This window comes from Numenius arquata, chromosome 4, assembly GCF_964106895.1.
Source record: "Numenius arquata chromosome 4, bNumArq3.hap1.1, whole genome shotgun sequence".
NCBI lineage: Eukaryota > Metazoa > Chordata > Aves > Charadriiformes > Scolopacidae > Numenius > Numenius arquata.
The window spans coordinates 9,557,287-9,574,958 of NC_133579.1; the positions used below are offsets into that span (position 1 = coordinate 9,557,287).

Below are 17,672 nucleotides of genomic sequence, written 5' to 3' on the forward strand. Positions count from 1 at the left end.
TCAAAGCCTCCTGGACATTTTGCAAGGGATGAGCTTGTCTTGTGATTTCTGTCACTGCGACCTCACCTGAGCTGCACGTTCAGCTGACTCTGATGGTCCAGGTCCTGCAAAATCTTACTCCTGGGCGCGCTGTAGGACGCGGGGACAGTGGTGTCGCAGCCTCACGCTGTGCTGAACGTCAGAGGGGCCTCTTATGATCCCGGCTGAGGAAATGCTCTCTTACAGAGACCTCACAGGCCTAACCCCCTCGTGGCATTAAAAGGAAATGAATTCGATTCCTCAAGAGCCTCCAGCTTCCTAACAAACCTTGGGAAACGAGTTCAGAATACTAGCATATGCTCTAATCCATTTTCTAGTTATAAAGGCTTCTTTATTGCTGGTTTTGGCTGACAACGGTTGAGATAGCGTGTTTATCATCATTCTTAAAACACTCGAGAGAGAACAATGTGAGTGCATTTTTATTTCAGTTTTAACTTCTTTATTTCATTGCTGTACAGCTGCATTACACTTGGCTTTAATCCCTTAAGCATTATTTTCCTTGGCAAAACAGTCACTGAACTGAGCAGAACTTACTATTGGAAAAATATGCTTGAAAAACCAGCGTGATGTCAATGCCAACTGAAACCCGTGGAGCTTAAAATGTCACAAATGTGCCCGTAGCTGAAATACATAGCTCCTCATTTTTTTGACTGAACTAGGAATGTTGTAGTCTTAGGTTGTGAAGCCGAGTGTAAAAACCACAGAGTAGCCTCCTGAAACTGAATGTGCGCCTTTTTTTTTTTTTTTTTTTTTTTTTTCTCCCCGTGAACAATCATTTGGAAAACAATTACATAAAACTTGATGGAGGATAATTCCATAGGCAACAAAGGACTGCGCGGCTCCCCTTCTGGGCTCGCCTGCTTTAGCTGTGGCTATCGGTAAGAAGTTGGGCTACAGGCTCCTTAGAGAAAAGATGGAAGCCGGCTTTGTAAAATATCTTTAATATTCAAATATATAAATAAGCACTACTGAAGAATAATTCAGAAGACTGCAGTGATTCATTATGAACAGATGCTATAAACGGGAACAGTAACATTGCTAGGTAAGGAAGAAGCAAGCTATTTTAGGAGTCTTGAAAATCTCTTCTAGTTCTTCAGACAGATCATGCTGCTATAGTTACTTTATAAAAAATTATATTCTGAAAAGCACTTTAGTAAAAGAAACCTTTTACTGGAACTATTATTTAACCAAGACCTTCTACAGCACTAAAACACACTGCAATTGAGTTCCCGATATAGTTTTAAGAATGGGAGGGGTAAGAAAAAGAACAAAAAAACCTACCATACCTGCACCAGGAGCTATTTATTAGCATAACACTCTTCCTTTTAAAGATTTCGTAACAACTGAAGTATATACAAAGTCTTACAGCATTTACACAATAAAAAAGTTTCCTATTAGCCGATGAAGTATAAGGTAGTGCTGCAATTTACTTCAAAGCGTGTATACAGTAATAATGAAGCAGACCACTGTACTTTCAACTTCTCCGCTACCACACCAGCACTGTCAGTTGAAATGACAGCTAATTAAACCACTGGGAAGACACAGATTGTCAAAAGATTTGTAACAGGTTGACCTGCAGCACTAACCATCATAAGGAGGAAAAAAAAAAAAACCCCAAAAAAAAACCCAACAAAAAAAGAAAAGCTACATACTGTCATGTTTCTACACTTTCCTAGAGCTGTAACAAACTTTCACAGCCTTAGATATAACATATGCAAGACAACATAATCACAATTTTTCAGATATAGTTCAGCTACTGAGTGTATTTACTTCTGAATAGGAGGCGTTCTATTGATATGGCTGTGTGTTTCCATTTTTGTTCATTAACTGTTCAAATAGGTCTACAAAAAATTAAAAGACAGCACGGAGTTTGTAGTCATGATGTGTTTGACTATAATAAAGGCATTCAATATCAGCTATAGGATCTAATCATTCCTGTCAAAAGTTTAAGACCAGGAATCTTTGAGTAAAAACCAAACCCACAAAATCCTGCACCTGCAACGTTTCCAGCTGTTGACTCCAACCTTCTTTAAGCTTTTCCAACAGGGATAATACAAAATCACTAAAACGCTTGCACCAACCCAAATGCAAGGCTCATTTAGGTTATGAGAGGTCAAGCAGATTCACTAGACTACTTCTGCTGTAAAACTGAGGGAGCTTACCTAGAATAAAGAAACCTTTACTGAACGGTCCCTTACTACAAGCAGGGATATATAGTTTAACAACGATACATAATTTAAGAACATAGCATTCTTTGCCTTTGAGAAAGTTTTACACGTGCCGATAATGCACTTTCTACAAGAGATAAGGCTGCTTTGCCTATCGTCATGTGCCTAAACCTCTTATTTTGGCCAATTTTGCTTTTCTTCCCCCCAGAGGGATTCTGTTTCAACTTAGAAAGCCGTAATGTCAGTTGACGATATCTGTATTAAGACAAAAAGTGACATATATAAAATTCACAAGGAACCACATAAATACCAAAGAAGTCATATAACCTTTCCATGTAAACACTTGGATTATACTGAAGCCCTAATTAGATTCTCGTCTTAAACTTTTGGCAGATAATGTGTATGCTCAGCCAGGCTTTGTAGTTAGTTATTGTTCAAGTGGAAGCCAGGTCAGCTCACATGTTGACAGGCATGCAACTTGGAAACATTGCACAACAAGCAACACAAAGAGATTTGAGAAGTGTACAAGACTTCAAGTAGACTTCACAACCCTTCACAACTGAATATTCACAGACAAAGCTACAGTCCTTGCTTTTTCTACGGTGGATTTTCTCTCACACATGGGACACTTTCTGTGACTCTCTAGCTTGCTTGATGCTATACAACCACTTGATGATTCTGGCATTCCTTTCAATGGCAGAAATGCCGTATGGCACACGGTCATTGGCACTGTCATCGTTTCTAAGGTCACTGTTGCTGTCCTGAGACTGTTCACAGTCTGAGCTAATCATGCTTGCACTGCGAAAGTTGAGGGATATAATATCAGAGTTAGCCCTTGCAAAGTTTTCCATCCCGAGGTTTTCAAGCTCTTCAGGATCCAGTCCGCAGTAGTTAAAGAATCGTTCAACATCTGCGTCGACGCGAAAGTATCTGTCGCTTAAGTCTGATTTTGATCGCTGTAGGGAGGGTCTTCTACTAACTCCGCATCCAGACTCAACTGCCTCAATCTCTGGGGATTTCAGGGTGGAGATGGCAGCAATTTTGGGCTTTGGAGGCAGAGGTGGGGCTGAACTACTGCAAGGTATTGCTTTTAAGGGCTTTGCACTAGTTACTTTCCTAATGTCTGAGGAGCTGTGAGAGACATGCAAGAAAGTCTCTGCCGACTGATCTAGGAGTCTTCTGCTGACATTGGAGCTGCTCTCCTGCGGGCTGCTACGGCCCTGCGTGGGGTAAACCTTCAAAGACTCGGCAAACGAGTGTCGGTTCAGCTCCGTTGAATCGGCTCTGTGAGGCGGCCAGTTTCGGGGACCGTGCTTATGCCCCGAACCCGAGCTGGACCCTTCAGAGCTGTTGATGATGTTCTTCAAGATCTCGAGTTTCAGATTTTCTCTCTGGACGCCGCTCTCGGTCTTCGCGTTGTTGCTGAAGACTTTCAAGGTGGGGCTCCCCAGCGCTCGCTTGGCCGCCGGACAGACCGGTGGCTTCGCCAGCACCGCCGGCTTCACAGGCTCCTGCTTGGCATTGATGACCTCCTGGCTCTTGACATACTTGGCCTTGTCGGCTTCGAGCCTCTCCACCGCGCTCAGTCTTTTTGGGTTAGGCTCCGCCTGCCTGCGAAAATAGTCGGGTCCTTTGTTCAGGATGCGGAGAGGAACGGCGGACGTGAAAGTGACGGCAGGGCTGACCGGCTTCACCATGCTACCTGTCGGTAGTGTTTCTGTAGGCATGTTTGGTGGTCTTTCCCCCGCAGCCGTTTTGGATTCTTCTCTGGGATCTCCTAAATGCACGGTGCAGAAACATGTACATTAAGCACAATGAATAGCCGATGAATCCTGGGATCTGAGCGTTAGCAGCAGCGCCTCATCTCACAGCTCATTAAATAACGCTGCGTTTCTCTTTTAAAGGCAGCCTTTGTAGGGCAAGGCCACCCGACACAAGTCCGTATTAGTCTGCTCCGCCGACTCCTTTCTTCTCGCTGAAAGATGCGGGAGTCTCGCCGTTCCCTTTGTGCTCCGCTACCGGCAGCGATCTGAAAGGCAGAATAACCAACCACACGTTAGCGAGAGCGCCTGACATCAGAGCGATAGCAACAGCCGCCTCCCAGCCCTCCTCTCCTTCTTCCTCTCCCTCTTCCTCCTCTCCCACCGCCGGATGGGATGCAGCCGCCAGGGAGGCGGCGCTCAGGGTGCCCGTGCCCCTCTCTCGCCCTGCACCCCTCTGCCTCTGCCTCGTTGCTCACAGTCTGAGCTTGGATTTAACAAAATTACACTGGAAAAGAAAAAAAAAAATAATAATTTAAAAAAAAACCCACCAGGATACAGCCATGCATTTCTGGAGGGAGAAAGGGAAGCAAAATGTGTTGATTCATAGGATTACGCCTATCTATCTCCCGAAGATTGATGAAAGAGCACTTTCAAACTAATACCTTTGGCTTTGATTAGTTGGTTTGTGTACATATTTTATCTCTAAACCCCAAACATTTTTCTCCTGATAGGCAACATACTCTGTAAATCTAAGATATTAAGTGTATGTTCCTTTTTTATTAAATGCTCCAGAAAACTATCTGGCCTAAAAAGGAAAGAGCAGAGACAAGTAGCGTTTTAAGTGCAATGCACACGTTTCATCATTAATCTAATATAAAATCAACAATTAAAAAGTAGCAGGTCTTGCTTAAGCCACCAGTTCCAGCTCAAAGTCTCATTTGAACATTAGTCCCCACAGCACTGGTGCTCCAGCAGTGAAATAAGGATTTTCAAGTTCTCGTGATCACCTTACAGGCTTAACAGAACAAGAAAAAAAAAAAAACAAAGGCTTTGTTTTTCGATGAAAGATTTTGGGAGCAGGCAAAAACATTCTGACTGGCTTTGAAGGCAAAGAGCTTGTCTCCGCATTTGGATAGAATCATTCAAGTTTTCTACCAAGCAGTGAGTGCGTATAAAGTTTACCTTCATCTGAATTATTTTAAGATCCTATCACTTAGGATTATCACAACAGTCTAAAATCCAACACCATGGATAATGTTACAAGTGCTGTAACAATTTTTCCCACATGAGGCACTGAAGGGCACTTATCAGAGAATCTGCTTTTCAAGCAGTGATTTAGCTAATGGGTCTCATTTGTTTTATTACCGCCCCATTAATCTATGCTGCCCTTTTTAATATCCCATTTCTGTTATCGCTGTGTTCTTCAGGGAGAGAAAGGAAAGCAGCTGCTCCTTCTTCCTTCAGCCTAAGGAACGCGGCGGAGCAGCATCCTTCCCAGGGAAAACACGCTTTCCCTGTGTTCTGCCGTGCTGTGCGTGCTCATCCATCAATACCCAACTTACTAATACAGGGCGTGCCGTCAGGATATTGTCTGGAGCAAAAAACCCCACCGAAAAAGCTTAAATTGCAGCTAAAGATACATTAACAGTAAAAAGAAAACAACCTCAAGTACCGATTCCCAGAAATACATGATACATACGTTGAATATTCTCTCTAAATCATCCAAGGTCAGAGCAAGCAAATAAAACATATAAATGCTATAATGAGATTATAGGAAAAAGCTGAGCTTTCTCCCGAAGGCTCACTGTCACAAGCATTCTTCAAATACAAACTAACATATTTAGGTGGGTGATAAACCAGACACGCATTCAGTGCCATTGAAAGGGTAGTGAAATGTTAATTAAGCTTCCCTTTCAACGTTGTTTTATAAATCCTAGTGCTAACTCCTCAGCAGTTTGACTTCCTGAATTTTAACGAACTCTTTCTGAAAGAGAAAAAGCTCCCTTTCCTCATTTGAATCAACATATTTATTGGTACTATTTTGAAATTAAGTATCAAATTTCCAAATGTGCTGAAGGCAATTCCAACGCGCATCTGCACACACGTATTTCTCTTCCGTACACACAAATCAAATCTTTCCACGTTGCCAGCTCAGAGCTTGACGGCTAAATGCTTGTAAAAATAACCCCACTGGTGTGTGTGTTTGACACTTGTGTGCAGAAATCAATTCTATGCAAGAGCAGGGGTCTTGTCAGGAGGAAGAAAACCCCCCAAACAACCAAACCCCCAATTCTCTGTACTAAACACTGTCACCAAACTGAGTTAATACTTGATTAAGCCAGACCACAACCCTCCATTTCCTCCTTAGCCATTGTCATTAAACGCCACCCTGGTCCTGCCCCAGAGGACAGCTGCCAACTCCATTCTCTTCCCAGCGAGTGGCTCCACACACCACTATGGATCTGAGCTGTGGGAACCAAGGCATTGGACTCAAGGTTGCTTTTGGAGGTCTGTCCCCAGCACATGAGAACTTCCTCACTCGGGACAACGCTGGTCAATGCCAACAAGCATTGCTTAGGAGGCTAAGCATCCATGTTGGCTTCATCAAAGCTTTTTTGGGCTGAATCAAAAGAAGCATGGCCAGCAGGTCGATGGAGGTGATTCTGCCCCCTCTACTGTGCTCTGGTGAGACCCCAGCTGGAGTTCTGTGTCCAGCTCTGGAGTCCTCAGCACAGGAAGGACATGGACCTGTTCGAACGAGTCCAGCAGAGGGCCACAAAAATGATCAGGGGACTGGAGCACCTCTGCTATGAGGACAGGCTGAGAGAGTTGGGGTTGTTCAGCCTGGAGAAGAGAAGGCTCCAGAGAGACCTTATAGCAGCCTTCTAGTACCTGAAGGGGGCTACGGGAGAGATGGGGAGGGACTCTTTTTCAGGGAGTGGAGCCATAGGATGAAGGGTAATGGTTTTAAACTGAAAGAAGGGAGATTTAGACTAGATATCAGGAAGAAATTGTTTCCTGTGAGGGTGTTTAGACACTGGAACAGGTTGCCCAGAGAAGTTGTGGATGCCCCATCCCTGGAGGTGTTCAAGGCCAGGCTGGATGGGGCTTTGAGCAACCTGCTCTAGTGGAGGTGTTGGAACTTGATGATCTTTAATGTCCCTTCTAACCTGAACCATTCTATGATTCTATGAACATCACACTTCAAAGGAAAAAAAAAAAGAAGAAAAAAAATCCCACTGTGCACACACGTTCATCCGAGAGAAGACGAGTGTTTGTTTGCAAGCACCTACGGGGCCAAGTGCCCTGAAGTCAACGGCAATATGCTGTGACTGGCAATGAGCTCCAGGCATGCCTAGAAAGAAAAGCAAAGACCTGGTGAGGAGCCAGGGCAGAAATGGCCACCTGAGCCAGCACAGGGAGCTGGGGGAGTAAGAGCCAGGAGGTTACGTGGCCAGACATGGAGGCTTTGTACCCGTGAGGCTGCTGGTACAAATTAAGGTACATGCAGTTATGAAAACCGATCAACTATATTTGCGTGTGTTGTTTAAGTTGCTCCATTTCACTGGGGTGCTGCATTTAAACATCACAGGAAAGTTTATTCAGTACTCTCATCTCAGAGAGCTAAAAGTTATTAGCCAGACAGTGTTAGAAAAGAAAGTGGGATGAAAGAGAGGTGGGTGAATGTGAAGTGCTAATGAAACAACTTCTCCTGCCTGTGCTGGTGATGGCTGCAGCCTCATTCCGCTGCTGAGAAAGCGAGAGCAATTCCTACCAGCCCCTCTGCTGCCCACCGGCACCTGAAACGCAGAGAGCCTTGCCGCTTATTAATTTCATCGGTAATGAAAAAGGCCGAGCAGCAGCAGTAGGATGTAGTCTCGGGAAGACAAAATTATGCCACTTAGTTCCCAGTTGTGAAAATCATCATTGTAGCAACAGGGGGGAGAGAAATGGCTTTCTTCTGGCTTAAACGCCAAAGGAACTCCCTGCCCAGGCATCTCGATTTCCCGTTGTGGACAGCACTAGTACCAATTTTGCACCGCAGAAATTCAAAGGCAAATAGGTTTTCTTCACCCACTCCCCCAAAAATGTGTGAAATATACTTAGGGACCTAAGAAACAGTGCTTTTACTCTGTTTACTTCAAATGTTTGTAGGTACTCAGTAGGTGTAATTCTTCCATGGACTGAATTGTGTTTTTCAGGATTCACTCTGGATTTCTGTTACTGCTCTTCCTTATGACAACTGCTAGGCTTAAGAAATTATTTAAAGAAATACAAAGCTAAAAACTCATGCACACATTCAAAGGTAGTATATTTTAATACTACGCATACATTAACAAAACTTTTCTTACAGTTCTCACCAACTGAGCTCTTCTGACACCCAGCAACTATTGCAGACCCGCCGAGTAGAACACAAAATGGACAAAGGGGTAGAAGGCTGTTGATTTTTTAAAGCTGTATTTTCAGCCAGACACTTTGATTCAAGGATTCCTCTGCGACAGAGGCAGAGATCCAAAGCACTTACTTATTCTGGGCATCGTACTCTAATCACTTTTAGGTCTGCAGTAGGTTTGTCAGATATTCACATTTAAATAACAGGCACACTATCTGCACGATTGAGGAGAACACAACACAGCCTAGGGCAGCAATCTATACAACTAACATTAACTACAAATAAATCCGCTATAAAATATTCTTGCCTTGATTTAAAGCCAAGACAGTAGGAGGAGATGAAACTATGCAGAAACTTTGGAATTCATAGAATCATAGAATGGTTAGAGTTGGAAGAGACCTTAAAGGTCATCCAGTTCCAACCCCCCTGCCATGGGCAGGGACACCTCCCACTAGAGCAGGTTGCTCAAAGCCCCATCCAGCCTGGCCTTGGACACCTCCAGGGATGGGGCATCCACAACTTCCCTGGGCAACCTGTTCCAGTGCCTCACCACCCTCACAGGAAAGAATTTCCTCCTAATACCTAATCTCAATCTCCCCTCTTCCAATTTAAAACCATTACCCCTTGTCCTGTCACTACATCTCCTGACAAAGAGTCCCTCTCCGGCTCTCCTGTAGGCTCCCTTCAGATATTGGAAGGCTGCTGTGAGGTCTCCCTGGAGCCTTCTCTTCTCCAGGCTGAACAACCCCAGCTCTCTCAGCCTGTCTTCATAGGGGAGGTGCTCCATCCCTAAGGAATTAAAGTTCCTTAATTCCCTAAGGAATTAAAGTTCCTTATATTCTAAATATGCAGTTTTTTTAAATTTAAAAGAAATTTATGAACTGGTCCCCCCAGCAAGTATAGAATTCTTTATAGCACTATTACTAACACCATGTTTGTGTACAATACTCAAGTTTATTTTTTCTCTCATACCTAAAGCTGCATTCTAAACACAGGCGGAATGATGCTCGCTGACAGCAAACAACCCGCTTCCCTCCCCAGTTCTGTGTTGCCCTGTAGCTCCTACACCTTGGCCAAGTTTCAGCCAGTCTTTGCCTAAAAGTGCACTCAGAAGAGCACTACATCTTTTAACAGTGTTCAAGTTGCATCACAGCAGTAAAAACCCACAGTGAAAATGTGGCCCAGATGAAATTAGTGGAATTTCTGCTCTTGACTTCGGCAAGGACACGGCTTTACCCGGCAAAGCTATGCTGAAGCTGATGCTCTTAATTCATCCCTCTGGGACAGCGGATGAAGGGATTCTACAGGAGGTAGGATGGAGCATCGTGGATAAATGTAACGAAGGCTGACAGCCTTTACTCTGCTCTCCTTGATATTTAAAGGCCCGTGTCAGTTTTATTTTCCAGATGATAAAATGTAACTACCACAACTTCAAGATGCACCATAAACATCACATAAATTCCAGCATAAGTAATCAACAAGTGATCTCAATAGGACTCAAAGAAATCACAAAACAAAATCTGCACAGGAACACGGACACAGATGGAAAATGTCAGGCTCTGCTAATGACTAGGTGCACTTTAGGGCTGAAGGTCCATTATGAAGATGCAGCTTTGTTAATAGTTCCTATAAAGCCTCTATATAAACGAGGGCTTCACTGGGAATGACTCGCTACAGGTCTATGCACTAATGCATACGTCTAAAACTGATCTAGGTTCTTCTGTGGATAATTGTCATTGTAAACCTCACATATTTAGGTTACTACGTTTACAGATCCAGGCTAAGCCTAAAGAAACTGGGCTTAAATTGACATAAGATAATCCACATCCAGACTGGCAGCAGCATTTTATTTTTGAAACCAATTTAGATAAACGTGTATAGGTGTAGCCTTGGTCTCACAGGATATTAACTGTCAAGATAAAGGAAGAGGAGATGGAATAATCTTTCAGATCTACTGTTACTTAAAATACTAATAAAAGTTCTGATTTTCAACTCTGCTCCCCCCTAAGACGTGAAACAGTGAACAGCAAGTGAAGAGCAATATGTGATCAAGACAACATTTAAACCTTCAAAAGGTCATAAAAAATGTGATCCGCAGTGACCTAAAACCTAAGAGTGGCCGAATCATGTAGACGTGGGAAATTTCCACCGAGTGGGAAGGTAACAACTTTGGCAAAGGCGCTCACTTTGCACTGCTGATGCATCTCTTCCAACCAAAAAAACCCCAAACCACAGCTAGCATTAACGTTGTAATAACTTGCACTGATGAACGAACAAGATGCTGATAGATTTACGCTACTTCTGCTTCGCTCTTACATCACACTCAAAGACTTTTAAGCTAAAACTCTCCTTTAACAAAACACTGCCACCACTTAGATCTCTATTTCACCGCGCAGTTGAAACGATGAGGTTTAAAGCAGAGTGCTGCCAGAACCAGAAATGCTCTTACACTCTTACAGGGAAATACCTTCTGGAAAATCCACGGAGGTACAAATGCCCGGAAAACAGGAAAGCAACTTAGCAGCTCTACTTATATACTGTCCCTGCAATGTATGCTTAGCGCTCCCCGGGAGCTGCACAGAGATGCCTCTTTGAAAGAAAAATCTTCAGAAAGTGTTTTGCTTCTTTTTAGTTCTGAAATCTGGCACGGTTACGTTTCCTACCCAGTAGCAATAATCCACTCTCAGCATTACTTGCTTCTGGGTAAATACTGCCCTATAGATGGCTCTCAAACATGAAAACTCTGATTTCTTTCAAAAGGCGCAGACAGCTGCACAAATACACAAGGAAGCTCAAACATGAAATTTCCCTTTCTTCCAACTAGATAGTACAAAAAAAAAAAAGTCATCTTATTATTTAGAATGATACTACATGCTGTGTTTGTAAAAGCTGTATGGAAATCAACTCTGTTTTCTTTGGGCCCCTGTGTTGCTTACACCATACTGCTCTCTCTGGAATAATTTCAGCCTCTCATTTAAAAAAAAATATATCAGGAAAAGGTCTAAAAAGTATAATAAGGAATGTAACTTTTTATTAAATTTGTAGCTCTAGCTTTACATGAATACTTCTATTTCAGTGTGCGTTTTATGAGAACAATTCTCTAAACACTTTGCAAAGCTTTAGGAAACACTTTTATTGCTCATTCATTAGCCAGTGTCAATGCTCCCAAGTCCAAACCACTTTCATCCTTTTAATTCTGCATCTCTCCATAACCATTACGTTTAAACTTATAGCCTCCTCCCTACAACAAGACTGCAACTCCCATTTTATCTTGTGGTCTTGTGGGCCTACGCAATTTCCCGAGGATCCTTTGTGTACATTTAGAAATCACCACAGCCCTCTTCTTCAATACAGAGTACTTGGTCCTGGTGCTCCGTCCTACTTTAGAGGTTCATCAGACCCTGAGACAGGTCGTTGCTGCACTGGGCCCCAGCTGTTTGGTCCCTCTTCTCTGGGAAAAGGGAGATTCTTATTTCTCTGCTCCTTCATCACCTCCTCCTCTGACCTTTTCCCCATTGCGCCATCCCGTTTTTGGAAGAGGCAGTAACTCCTGCTCTGCTCTGGTTGGAGCAGCAGCGCTAATCTGGACTACGCTTTTCCTTTCTTCTCCTCTACAGATAGGAAAAGCTAGCATCTCATCTCCTCGCTCCTGACAGCTGTCCTTTGCAGCCATGCTTGGATTCAGCCACCTGGAAAACCACTTTTTTTTCCCAGTGGTAATATTTTCAATGTGTGAAAAACCCCATTAACTGGGGGTGGGGATGGACGATGGGGACAGGACGGGTCATAGCTACACACTGGGAGAAAACAGAGGGAGGCAGAACAACAAAACGGTTTTAATGACGAAGCTCAGCAAAAATGTTTTAAATGGAACATTATTCATTCTAGTTCACATCTCAAATCAGCGGTAATTCTTGACAAGTCCATTTTAAGAGTGAGACGTATTTTAAGTTACCCAAATCTTTGTGGTAGTAGGTTCAGTAGGAATCATACGCACTAGTGAAGAAGCAAAGCAAAACCTTCTATCTGCAAAAACACGGAGAAACACCTGCAAAGCACCCTCCTTCTAGTATCCTACACAGATACACCGCCTCACTACCAGCATTTGCAGACTCCATCCATCAGTCACCCACGTGGCCCCCAACCACAGAGCAAAGCCTGATCCTCTGCCCTGCATAGAACAACCGAAGCACAAGCGTAATCAGTAATTAGGCAGCTGGGAAACAGCTCAGTAACTTCTGCAGTGTCCCTCACCAAAAAACTGGTTACCGTTAACTCAGCTATGAAAAAACCACTTTGATAGCAGTATTTTCATAATGCTAATTCTGGGCCCCACTGAGATAAATTAAACATAGTTCTAAATCCTGTAAATGTTTGAAAACTTGTATGAATGTTAAAGCATTTTACTGCAGCACACTTGTCATCAGCGCAACTACAGCATCAGCTTTGGTCTTACACTATGGAGTGAGCCCTAAAACATAAATCACCTTGGCTTAGAAGAACTTTTGCATGCAAACTTGGAAATACTACGAACTCAAGCCAGGTTTAAATTGATAAAGTGAAAAGTATAGATTTTCAAAATTAAAGTTTATATTAAATGCATAGCGTGTCTACCAACACGGCCCGTGTAGTCAAAGATTTGAGGACCCATGACCAGGTGACTTCAACAGGTTCACCTCCTTCAGAGCTACTGCAGGAAGGTGACGTGGCTTCCCTTTGAGATCTGGCATCTCACTTCACACAAACCTGTGAAAGCAACCTCAAGCTGAGCACTCAAAACTAGTGAACACCGAAACACGCAGATTCTGTAGGGAAATGGAGTTCACCATTTAAATGACAGCACTGTTCATAAAATCTCAGGTAGCTTATATTTAGGCTTATATCTTGCCTTGAAGCACGTGTTCCTCTGCCAGTACTTTTTTGCTTAAACTAATAGAGAATCACTGCTGAGCTCTTCTGTCTGGGTACAACACCCCAGCTATGTCCCGATGCCAAACCAGGTCAAAACCTGGACACCTTCCCCATCACCCGTATTTGACTTCCATGGTTTCCCATCTCCCATATTTAACTTCCATGGAAAGGAACCGCGAGAAATCTGGAAGGAACATGAGCATGTAGGACAGGAGGGATGTTCAGGGGAAGAGGCCAATGGCCATGCCCTGCACACCCATGCCATCCAGCAGCCCTGTTGTTTCTACGAACAGACATGCACGCAATTAAGCCTGGTGGCTAATTCCCATGTTGTAGAGGAACCAGGATTTCCTTGCCCATCCTACTCATTCACACCCCCCTATCCAGCAGGTACCTGCTGGCCCTAAAAATGCAGTCAGGGATAATGAAGATGACAAAGAAAAGACCTTTTCCTTCACTTGACTTGGAGTGCAGACTGGAAGCAGCCCTCCAGGGCAGATGCTCAAAGTACTAGACTATACCATCTGTAGAGACAGATCCTTCTCCAGTACTTCTTTTCAAACGTTTCCACTTTTAAAAAAATAAATATTTGCAAGCTTTCCTCAAATTAAGGAAAGAGATTAAAAAAAAAAGCCTGCATAGGGTACTTGGCAAGGAAACTGGGTTACTAACCCTGCTGCAGTGCAATTAAGTAATTTCTATCAAGTAGGACATTTCAGCTGAAATAGGAAGACCCACTCTATATTCTGCCAACTGGGTTCTGCCTCAGGACGTGGGAAACTTGCCCAGTTTGGGGACTGGGGATTTGATCCACCCCTTCTCCTGTTTCTCAGAGGAGCGCAGCAATCTCTGATCTCATGGACATAAATGGATACCTCCTGCTGCTGCCAGCTTCATTTTGTGGGAAAGGAAAAAATTTACCAGACTCTGTCATAAGAAGCCAAAAGCCCTGAAATCTCAAGTCACCACGTTTAGACTCTTACTTATTGAGAAAAGTTTTCTAAAACTGTTTACAATGAGAAATATATTAAAGGAACATAGTATCATAGCTATAAACAGATTATACTTGAGAAATAACAATAAACCCACAATGAAAACAGCTGCTGTTAGACATTCCCTTGCAGTTACTAACCCTGCAAAACTCCAAAAACGTTCAAATAGAAGACCCAAAGTAAACAAATGTAGCCCAGAAAAGAGAAACAAACACAACCATTTATGCTGTGAAATAACAGAAACCATAAAGAGCTATTATAAATGGGAAAAAATATATCATACTTAAAATTTCCTTTCCTTTAGTCAGAGATTTAATTAGTAAGAGAAACTTCTTAAAATACTTATTTTCAAAGTTTTAAAACAAAGCTCAATAACATTTTTCTGAAGTTTCTTACCTGTTGTGAAAATGTATTTGAAAGAAATAGTGCACAAGCATATGGAATATTTCTTATAAAACTTACCAGTTTTTTACAAAGCCCAGAAAGTCGCACAGATTATGTGTATTTAAATCTTTTCTCTATTCTTGTTATATGGAAAATTCTTTTTAATAAACTCTATACACGAACACAACCCTTTCATCTTTAGAAATAAATATTAAAATACAGCCAATGAATGTCTTTTACTGATACTACGACCCCAGAAGATCACTTTTAATAGGCAGCACAGTAGGTACAAATAAAACCCGAGTATGCTAAAACCAGCACCATTAGAAAAATGATAATGTTCAGCCAGTGGAATACAATAGAGTGGCCTCATTCTGACAACTGAGGACTTTGAGCCACTCTTCTGATTAGCTGTGGGGTCTTGTTTGTCAAAACTCTTTGTATGAAACAGCTTTTTTCTGTAACATGAAATATTACTGCAGTAAGGTCAGCAAGGATATTTAAAAATAATTTCTACAACATACTTAACCATTTCTACGCCTTGAAGCTTTACGTACATGAAATAACTGCCCATTGATTTTTTTCCTAAATAAACACACTATAAAAGTTTTGACTATGTAAAACCAAATCAAGACTTTTTAAAAATAATAATTAAAAAAACCCATCAAAGCCAAACCAGACATGATTTACAGCAGTGTTACGGGGCACTGCAACCTTCAGAGCAACTCCATGAATGATATCTTTTATTTTTGACCGGTACAGCTATGTTTTTCTCTAGATAAGAGGACATTTTCCCATACCACAGCATAGTTCACTCCCCTTTTCTCCAGCTTCAAGTCTAAAGATACCTGGTGTTAGAAGTCAAGAAGAGAAAATGAAAGGAGCGCATAACACTACAGCGTGAAGACAGGTCTGTATATTTTAGACTTCTTCGAGCAGATGGTTAAAAAAATACCAATTTTGGCACTGGAACATAATGCAATTTAGGTTTTCAGTGCTGCGATGATGTTGCAATCAATGATACAGCTGTATAGCCCAACACAAGTGCTAAGCTGTATGCGCACGACGTGACTACACGCTTGCGTGTGTAACCCCTTAGACGATACCAGATGTATTTACTGGAGTTGTTGAGGTGTTAGAATACACTAGGTGTATTTTCTTCTTAATTGCTGTATTGGAAATATGTGCCCACAGAATCCAGATGTTAAAACCACAGATCTTCACAAGCTGTTCACATCCTGTTTAACTGAAGATGAATATCCAGTTAGCTAGCTGTGCATCCAAAATTTTGTTTAATATCCAAGTTTGATGCTCAAAGTGTGGTTTTTGTATTACTGACATTTAATGCAATGACTCTTCACTAAAACGATGTTCTTAGAAAGCTGCTTTTAAGAAATCAGACTGTCTGGACTCTGCGCACTGAATGGTTTTTGCATATCTGAGGGCCCTGATGAAGTTATGATGATGATGGCCACAACTTTTAAGAAACCATAAAAACCTCACCATCTTAAAGAAAACAAAAGCTATATCAAGTCATTACCAGTGCATTTAATCAAGTGGAGAGGAAGGCAGTGCAGGGAGGGTTGAGGTGTCCCAGCTCCAAGAAGAAAAAACAAACCAAAACAAACAACAAAATTGGGAACTGGGAGTGTGAGGACAGACACAAGAAGAGTGAGAAACAGCCAGACACAGAGAGGTAGATGAGAAGTGCAATTCCTAAGAAGAGGGGGGAGAGGAAAAAGTGTTGGGAATAGAGAAGGGAGCACCAAACAGCAGGTCGGGAAGCAGATAAAGATTACGAAGGCAGAGAGGGATTAGAGGAAAAAGGAAGAGACACTTCAAGCGCTCTTTCTCAACACCTCTCTCACAACTCCTATGTCCCACAATGGGAACCGAGATGGTGTTAAGAGAGCAGTGGAGAAGGGTATTGCCCAGCAAAGCTCACACAAAGCAAAGCTCCCTCCGACCCAGGCCACTTCTGGGTTGCAGCCAAGAGTTACGTCCTCTCCTGCAGTCTCAGCGCCCGGGGCAGGCTGTCCACCAAGCCTGGTGGGCTGGTGGTGGAGGCAGTGAGGAACTGGTGCCGGTGGGGTTGGCAGGAGGAGGTTACAGAAGGAAACCAGGCTTGGAGCCCTGCACATTTTCAACAGGAAAATGAACAGTGGAGGAAAGCCAGTCAACTGGACAGTCAATCCAACAAGTGCCGAGGTTTGCTGTAGACTCCTCAGTAAATCCAGTTCCTCCTTTTGGCATGGCTTCAGCTCCCTTTCAGTGCTGTTTGTGTGCTGAGACACAAAACAGGCATGCCCCTGGGGAGTCCTGAACTAGGGATGCTCTCGACCCTGTCCTCGCAAGTGCCTTAGTCTACTGCTTAGAAAGATTGCTTACGTTATTTCTCTATTCCTATCCCCCCTTACAGTATCAGACTACCTCACCATTTCTACTCATCCGCTCCCTTCTGTCTCTGCACCTGCGATACGCAGCCACATTAGTAGGTCCTCCCGCTCCTGTAAACAGAGCAAAATCTCCAAACAGGGAATTAAAACCAGGATTGAGTATGATTGCCCAAAGTAACAAAGGAAATTTCTTCCAAACTCAGGAACTGGATACAAGTATCCCAAGCTTGTAGCTGCTGCTTTATGCCAATGAATTGTTACCTCTTTAGAGACCAGTATCACCAAAATTTTTCAGTAGGTGAATCTAGAGAAACTGAACTTGAACATCAGAGGGCCAAGCTGCCTAAACCAGATAAATATTGGGATGCAGCAATCAAGGTGCCAAGCCTCAAGTAAGGACACATGGTGTCCATTTTTTCATCCACCCATGCCTGCTGCATAAAGGTAACCTCTCCTGGCCAGCTGCCCTGCCAGCACACCGTCCCCGTCACCGCTGGGGAGCCCAGTCCCTCCAGCGGAGGAGATGTCTCTCACTCACTAGCACCAGCCCATCACTGATCTGGACTGGTTTCAAGACATTCTCTAACAGCTAATAACGAGGGAGGGCTGGCTGTGTCACCGCAGCC

The 17,672-nt window shown here is 43.0% G+C and overlaps 1 protein-coding gene across 2 annotated transcripts in view; it reads right to left on the reverse strand.

The window, feature by feature from the left end:
* Window positions 1-446: 446 nt before the first annotated feature.
* The window catches only part of FAM110B (family with sequence similarity 110 member B), a 65,690-nt gene continuing 48,464 nt past the window's right edge, over window positions 447-17,672 (reverse strand). For both annotated transcript variants that reach the window (XM_074146610.1, XM_074146611.1), the window contains one exon: window positions 447-4,236. In XM_074146610.1, the coding sequence (XP_074002711.1) occupies window positions 2,822-3,934 (1,113 nt within the window). In that variant the 5' untranslated portion in view covers window positions 3,935-4,236 and the 3' untranslated portion in view covers window positions 447-2,821. The remainder of the gene's footprint in view (window positions 4,237-17,672) is intronic.